This window comes from Epinephelus moara, chromosome 19 (assembly GCF_006386435.1).
Source record: "Epinephelus moara isolate mb chromosome 19, YSFRI_EMoa_1.0, whole genome shotgun sequence".
In the NCBI taxonomy this organism is placed as follows: Eukaryota; Metazoa; Chordata; class Actinopteri; order Perciformes; family Serranidae; genus Epinephelus; species Epinephelus moara.
In genome coordinates this window covers 41,426,707-41,433,877 of record NC_065524.1, presented here as the reverse complement: position 1 = coordinate 41,433,877, position 7,171 = coordinate 41,426,707, and the positions used below count along the sequence as shown (strand labels likewise).

General features: G+C 40.0%; 2 protein-coding genes across 2 annotated transcripts in view; one reads left to right on the top strand and one right to left on the bottom strand.

Annotated features, from left to right (window-relative positions):
* The first annotated feature begins 340 nt into the window (after positions 1-340).
* On the top strand, positions 341-3,523 carry LOC126407276 (glycogen phosphorylase, muscle form-like). The gene is made up of 3 exons (XM_050072079.1): positions 341-539; positions 1,545-1,611; positions 2,754-3,523. The coding sequence occupies exons 1-3, from the start codon at positions 394-396 to the stop codon at positions 2,913-2,915; spliced, it is 375 nt and encodes a 124-aa protein (XP_049928036.1). The 5' UTR covers positions 341-393; the 3' UTR covers positions 2,916-3,523.
* A 1,286-nt stretch (positions 3,524-4,809) lies between these two features.
* Positions 4,810-7,171, bottom strand: part of abhd12 (abhydrolase domain containing 12, lysophospholipase) — a 36,190-nt gene continuing 33,828 nt past the window's right edge. The window contains exons 11-12 of the mRNA XM_050070565.1: positions 6,672-6,799; positions 4,810-5,222 (exon numbers count right to left, since the gene is read on the bottom strand). Of these exons, the coding sequence (XP_049926522.1) occupies positions 5,177-5,222; positions 6,672-6,799 (174 nt within the window). The 3' untranslated portion in view covers positions 4,810-5,176. The remainder of the gene's footprint in view (positions 5,223-6,671; positions 6,800-7,171) is intronic.

Genomic DNA, 7,171 nt, shown 5'->3' with positions numbered 1-7,171 from the left:
GTATAGTATGTCGTTCAAAATCATGAAAAAAAGTGATAGTATAGCATGTCATCAAAAATCATGAAAAATGTCATAGTATAGCATGTCGTTCAAAATCATGAAAAAAGTCATAGTATAGCATGTCGTCCAAAATCATGAAAAAAGAAGTCGTAGTATATTTTGTAATCAAATAAGTAAATTATTTCATTGCCATAAAAATTCAGAAAAAGAACATATAATTGTGTCCGTGTCCTTCAGTTTTATTAAAAACATCACATTACAGTTACAAAAATGATACTGCAGTATGTAATAAATACAACATATAAAATGTCACAGTACAGTATGCCATGAACAATGTCATTATGGTAAATAAAAACAATATATCTGCAGTCTGTGACATCACTTCCTGTTTACATGTGCTGCAGGTACAATGCCAGAGAGTTCTACGAGCGTCTGCCGGAGCTCAAACTGGCCGTGGATCAGATCCAGAGCGGCTTCTTCAGTCCCAATGAACCTCAGCTGTTCACAGACCTGGTCGACATGCTGATAAACCACGACAGGTAAACATCTCACCTGAGTGAGTGTGTGTGTGTGTGTGTGTGTGTGTCTCACACAGGAACAGTTTGTTTTCATCATTTTCATCCTGATTCAACCGAAACTTTAATTTGTCACTAATTATCAGACCAGATTTAAAGAAACACTAATTCATTTTTGTTTGAAATCAGCTGATGAATCAGTTTTTAATCTCAGTTTAAACTAGATTTTCTATTTTGATCTGTTTCAGTGTTTTTTTTGTGTGTGTGTTGTGTCGTGTTTTTATTAATAGTAATAAAACACTTTAAATGAAGTTATACATAAAATTAAATGTAAAGAAAAGAGCATCTTTTATATTTTATTTGCTGTTTGTCTCCTTTACTGTAACTGTGATTCAGTCAGGATCACTTCCTGTTTTTGTCCTTTGCAGGGTCACATTAGGTTCATTTCTGTGTCCATGGACGTGGTTAGCTTAGCTTAGCACAAACACTAGGAGCAGGGGGAAACTGTTAGCTTATCTTAGCACACACACTGTGAGCAGGGGGAAACTGTTAGCTTAGCTTAGCACAAACACTGGGAGCAGGGTGAAACAGTTAGCTTAGCTAAGCACAAACACTGTGAGCAGGGGGAAACTGTTAGCTTAGCTAAGCACAAACACTGAGCAGGGTGAAACAGTTAGCTTAGCTTAGCACAAACACTGGGAGCAGGGTGAAACAATTAGCTTAGCTAAGCACAAACACTGTGAGCAGGGGGAAACTGTTAGCTTAGCTTAGCACAAACACTGGGAGCAGGGTGAAACAGTTAGCTTAGCTTAGCACAAACACTGTGAGCAGGGTGAAACAATTAGCTTAGCTAAGCACAAACACTGTGAGCAGGGGGAAACTGTTAGCTTAGCTTAGCACAAACACTGTGAGCAGGGTGAAACAGTTAGCTTAGCTTAGCACAAACACTGTGAGCAGGGGGAAACTGTTAGCTTAGTTAGTATTGTTCCTCTGCTGTGTGTAAAACGTCCCTTTGTGTTTGTGTGTCAGGTTCAAAGTGTTCGCCGATTACGAAGACTACATCCGGTGTCAGGAGAGAGTCAGCGAGTTGTACAAGGTAACTCACCTGGTGACCGTCCTCTCAGGTCGCATCTGATGAACAGATGATGTTCTCTGTCGTCACTGTCCTGATGATGTCAACATCATAAATGTTTATATTTTGTTTCTTTAGTTTGGTTGCAAACATGAGCCTCAGCTGCTGTTGCCATGGAGAAGCAAATGGTCAGGTGTGAATCAGAGTTAAAACACGTTGCCATGGTTACTGAATTATTCTCAGACCGATCAGAAAGTGGCTGAGTAACCTGCTGTGAAAAATTAAAGCCTATCTATATTATTTGACTGCTGAAAGAAAAGTTCACTGTTGACTTCCACTGTCTCTCGGTTTGTGAACCAAAATCTTGTTCCACGTTTTGGTTCAGAAGTTAGTTTGTTTCCCATTGACTCAAATAGTTTTCTTCTTTTTTTTTTTTAAAGATATTTTTTGGGGCATTTCGGCCTTTAATCAATAGAACAGACAAGTGTGAAAGGGGGAGAGAGAGGGATTGACATGCAGCAAAGGGCCACAGGCTGGAGTCGAACCTGGGCCGCTGCAGCAACAACCTTGTACATGGGGCGCCTGCTCTACCACTAAGCCACCGACGCCCCAGACTCAAATAGTTTTCATCACTGAACCACTGAACCTAAAACCTTCTGCAGGACACTTTACGTGAAAGAAAATCCCATTAACTTTCAGCTAATTGTTACTTTTTCATTTACCTTAAACAAACTGACTGTCCCACTGATTTAAAATACTGTAGAAGTAAAAATGTTCCCTATTGACTTTCAGTGTCAACACAACAAAGTTTTCCATTTAATCCACCGGTAGAATCTGACCCATTGACTTTCATATTCATTCTTATATGGCTCTAACAGTAAAACAGTCAACTTAGTAGAAGTCAATAAAATGTAGAAAGTGAAGAAGTGCTTCAATGGCTTTTGACTCTCCACTGACTTAGACAAAAAGTATTTGCAGTTTTTTTAATAAATTGTCACCTGTAGCATCAGAGCAGCTCTGTGATTGGATGTTTCCTGGTGAAATGCATCATGGGAGTTGTAGTAGATGAGATATTTTCAGTTGTTGTGATGATTCCAACAGAACATCATTAACATCCACGAGACAAATAATTGAAACTAGTCGCCGTGTTTCATGTTTCCCTTCAGAACCCCAAAGAGTGGACCAGGATGGTGATCCGGAACATCGCCGCCTCCGGAAAGTTCTCCAGCGATCGGACCATCTCTCAGTACGCCCGTGAGATCTGGGGAGTCGAACCGTCCGACGTGAAGATCCCGGCGCCCAACAAACCGCTCGAGCTGCGTGAGTGAGGAGCGGGATCCGGATGAAACCTAAACATCTAATCACAATCAGGAAGGATCGATTCACCCCGAAACATTGATTTCCATTTTCTTTCTTTAGTTTACCACCCTCATCTCAGTCACACCACTTAGCGTAGCCAGCAGCTACATGTTGCTACATGCAGCTAACGGTTAAAATTTAACTCCAAAAAACATTTTATACATTCACACCAGTATTTAGCACACGTCCTCGTTCATTAGTTTCTCTTTTCTACGGTTATCAGAAAAAACCCTGACTCAGTAGACGTCAATGGAATTTAATGGAAGTGAGGGAGTGGGTCATTGGTTTTTGACCCTCCATTGACTTGTATAGAAACGTAAAGTATTCACAGCTTGAGGTCAATATCTATTCCACTGATGCAGAAATGCTTAAGCCCACAAAAAAACGTTTGCCGTTGACTTTCAGATAACCTATAACATTACTATATGTGTGGAGGTCTAAACATTAACGATTTGTACTTTACACTGATATAAGTTGTCGAATTGTAAAGTAGTCAGACACAAAAACAACCACATTAACATTTGTAGTAAGTTTTACAGGCGTTTTGTTGCCATATCATTTGTTTCTTTTTTTTTTTACTGCTCCATTGACTTACCTTCAGCAGTAAACTCTGCTCCATTTATTTACACTTAAAGTAAAAACAAACAAACAAACAAACAAACAAAATCTTTTAGTGCCTCACAGCTAACTGTTCTCCTTTCAGTGACTTCAAACAAATGATCACGCTGATTTAAAATATTGTAGAGGCACAACAAAGCAGAATCTGACCCTTTGGATTAAAGTTTAATTATTATTAACTCTAACGTTACATCCTAAATTTAGTGGGAGTCAATAGAATTTAAGGAGGTACTTCTTTGGTTTTTGATTTTCTATTGTCTTTGAATAGAACTTAGTCTTTTCTAAATATTTTCAGCTGGAGGTCAATATCTGTTCCACTGCTGCCAAACTAAAAACATTTTGTTAACTTTAAGTTAAGCTGTGAAGTTACTATCCTCAAATTTACTCCAATGCCTTACAGTAGAGTAAAGTTTGCCTTTAAAGCCTACAGTAGAATCTGACCCATTGACTTTCAGTAGCACCCTCCATGTCTACAGTTTTACTTGCTGAAACTTAAAATGCAGCAGACCTTTGTCATTTTGTTCCATTGACATCAGTTACAACTGGTAATTGCTCCACTGACATACACTGGAACTTTGTGTGTACTTCTAGAGAACAATTTATTCCATTAACCTGCACTGTTTTTGTACCCTGAATGGAAACTAAAGATTTTTGATTTCTTTGACTTTGTGGAACTAAAAATGTGTCCTTTTGACTTCCTGTACGTTTACCGTTCACTTCACTTCTCTGACTGTCAGATGAATGGGACAATGGGTTTTCTGTTTTCGGGTTATTTTGTTTTCCATGAACTCCATTAAAAAAAAATAAAAAATTCTGCACTTTTAAGTTTTATTCGTAGCGCTGATGGCGCTCATGCTGCGTTCAGGTCATGTGGGATTAAACAGTGATTGGGAAAACTTCACGTTAATGACTTGGAACCATTGTTAAAAAATACTGTGTTGTTATTGATGTCCATTAAATTTGGGTTTACTTTTCGTAATTGTTTTTTACTTAGCAAATGCAAATTTTGGGGAGAAAAAATTAAAAGCGGTACGTCCAACATGACGTGAGCATGACACAGAGGCCTCAGCGTTGTACTCCAGGTGTCTTGTGGGTAATGGAGTCCATTCAGAATCCCTGTTTACTTACCATGAATGACATTCTGATTCACGTACTGTATCTGTTGCTGAAATAAACTGTTGTTGCACTCGGAATGTCTTCGGTGTGTTTGATTTTCCTACCACTCAAAAAACACGGGAAAAAAAACACTGTCATAAAACAAGAAATATTTAATCCATAATTCATATTCAAGTCATAACAGGCCTTCAAACCCAGAAAAGAAACGCCATCAGATGGATCCAAAACAAAAATTTAAAAATCACACAATAAGATCAGATATTAAAAATATCGATCATCTCTGTTCGTTCTCCAGTTTGGTTCGATCACCGTCCTCCTCCATCTACAGTACGTTAAACACACTCCGCTGTGAGCCCAGTTACCATGGCAACCCAGTGTTGGTGTGAGAGGAATGGAAAATAAAAGGAATGATGTGTTTGTTGTTCATTTCATGCGACAACCTTCAGTCTCGTCAGGAAACAAATGCTAACGTGTGTGTGTGTGTGTGTGTGTGTTCTCAGGCTGAGTCGTCCGTCTGTTGGTGAGCCGTGCCGAGGAAATCACTGCAACGACACAACACAGACACAAGACGTCAGCGTGACCATCAAACAGAAACAGGACGACATTCAAAACAGTTTGACAGTAAAGTTTGTTTCAGTCACAATGAGCCACGTTTAATCTTTCGTGTCCAGCTCAGCCGACGCCGAGGTCACACCAGGACGTGCACGACTGGTCCAGTAGCTCATTAAATGTTGCTAAATTACTGAACTTATTACAATTTGATGTGATTAAATTCACCCAGTGAAAATTCTGTTTTAATCAGGCACGTTTCCGAAGTTTTATTTTCTTAAAGAATTTACCTCCAAATTGTTTTCAATAAATGTTTGTTGTAATCAGTGAGCTGTCGACATGTTTTGTCGGATAATAAATGTTCAAAGTGCCACATTTTATTGAAAACACAATTTGATGATTAAATATTTTAAATGTCTTTTATAATTCAGGTAATATTCTTTAGACAATGTTTAACCTCACAGATAAAACTGAGCTCAGTTGTCTGATTGGCTGAAGAAACAAACAAGTTTGATGGGACTAAACGGGATCTCCGTGACGACCACAGAGGAGATGGAGACAACAGAACACTGAACGATCCCTGAACGTGACAACATGTTCGACGGCTGTACCTCTCACAGAATATCATTATTTTCATTATTATTATTATTCATACATTTCAAACTGAGGCAAGGAAATGAGAAAAACATGTAAATGTGAAATAAATTTTGTTCTTGAAAATGACTGACGAAAATATATTTTTCTCAGCTTTTTGTCTGAAATGTTTTTCACCTGTTCTGCTTTATTTTGTTGCTCTTCAGTTTACTGCTCTGTGTACTACCTGGTCTAGTGGTGCCGCTCATTCAGTGATTACCTCTAGTAACACCGTCCTGACCCATCAGCGTTGCTATAGGAACACTGTTCCCGCCCTCCAGTCTCCGCCCAGGTCACCCCGGTGAGCAAGCAGCTTCATTTTAAGCCACAAACCCCATCATTAGCATTGTTATTACTGTTAGGTCTGTTAGCACTACTAGCAGTGTCAGCACAGCTAGCGGTAACGCAGTTTTCTTATCAGCTCCCTAATCATGGATCATTACAGAATATATAGTAACTTTGACCACAGCTCATTTGAGGAGGACCGCTCCAAGGAAATGTGTTTAGATGATCAAACAGACGATGGATCACAGATGTTTGTTTCTGGCTGCAGCGTTAGCTTGCAGAGAAGTTTACACTTGTTGATTACAAACTTTGCTGTCTGTTGATAATTTGACTCAGATTAGTGCTAAAATGTTTTTAAGGGACAAGTCTGCCCGTTCTGACGACAGGGACACAAAACCCCTGGGGACAAATATGACAAGTGTTTTGACTCTAAGTCAAACCCCGCTGACCCAGGCTGTGGATCTGTTCCGCTACAAGAACCAGATGAGAGTTTACTGTGATGCTGGTGGTTGTGTTGCTGGTACCTGAGGATGTTTGGCAGCTCTGGGCTCCTGTAGATGAACTTGTGCTTGTAGGCCAGAGAGGATGGGAAAGGAACAAACTGAACCTTGTGACCGCTGAGGCTCTTCGACTGGGACGCCAGGGTGTACAGCTGCAGGACGACACAAACATTTAGTTACTGTGAGAACAGCTGGATCACTTAAACATGTTAGCTTGGTGATGTGTCTGTGGTCTCATTTGTGGTCTCGTCTGTGGTCTCGTCTGTGGTCTCGTCTGTGGTTTCATTTGAGGTCTCGTCTGTGGTCTTGTTTGTGGTCTCGTCTGTGGTCTCGTCTGTGGTCTCGTCTGTGGTTTCATTTGAGGTCTCGTCTGTGGTCTTGTTTGTGGTCTCGTCTGTGGTCTCGTCTATGGTCTTGTTTGTGGTCTCGTCTGTGGTCTCGTCTATGGTCTTGTTTGTGGTCTCGTCTGTGGTCTCGTCTATGGTCTTGTTTGTGGTCTCGTCTGTGGTCTCGTCTATGGTCTT

Bases quoted from the DNA above. Each gene is read 5' to 3' on its own strand.
- LOC126407276 (XM_050072079.1), top strand. From the start codon at position 394: ATGTGCTGCAGGTACAATGCCAGAGAGTTCTACGAGCGTCTGCCGGAG. The intron at 540-1,544 runs GTAAACATCTCA...TTTGTGTGTCAG, and splicing joins ATGCTGATAAACCACGACAG to GTTCAAAGTGTTCGCCGATT. The intron at 1,612-2,753 runs GTAACTCACCTG...GTTTCCCTTCAG, and splicing joins GAGTCAGCGAGTTGTACAAG to AACCCCAAAGAGTGGACCAG.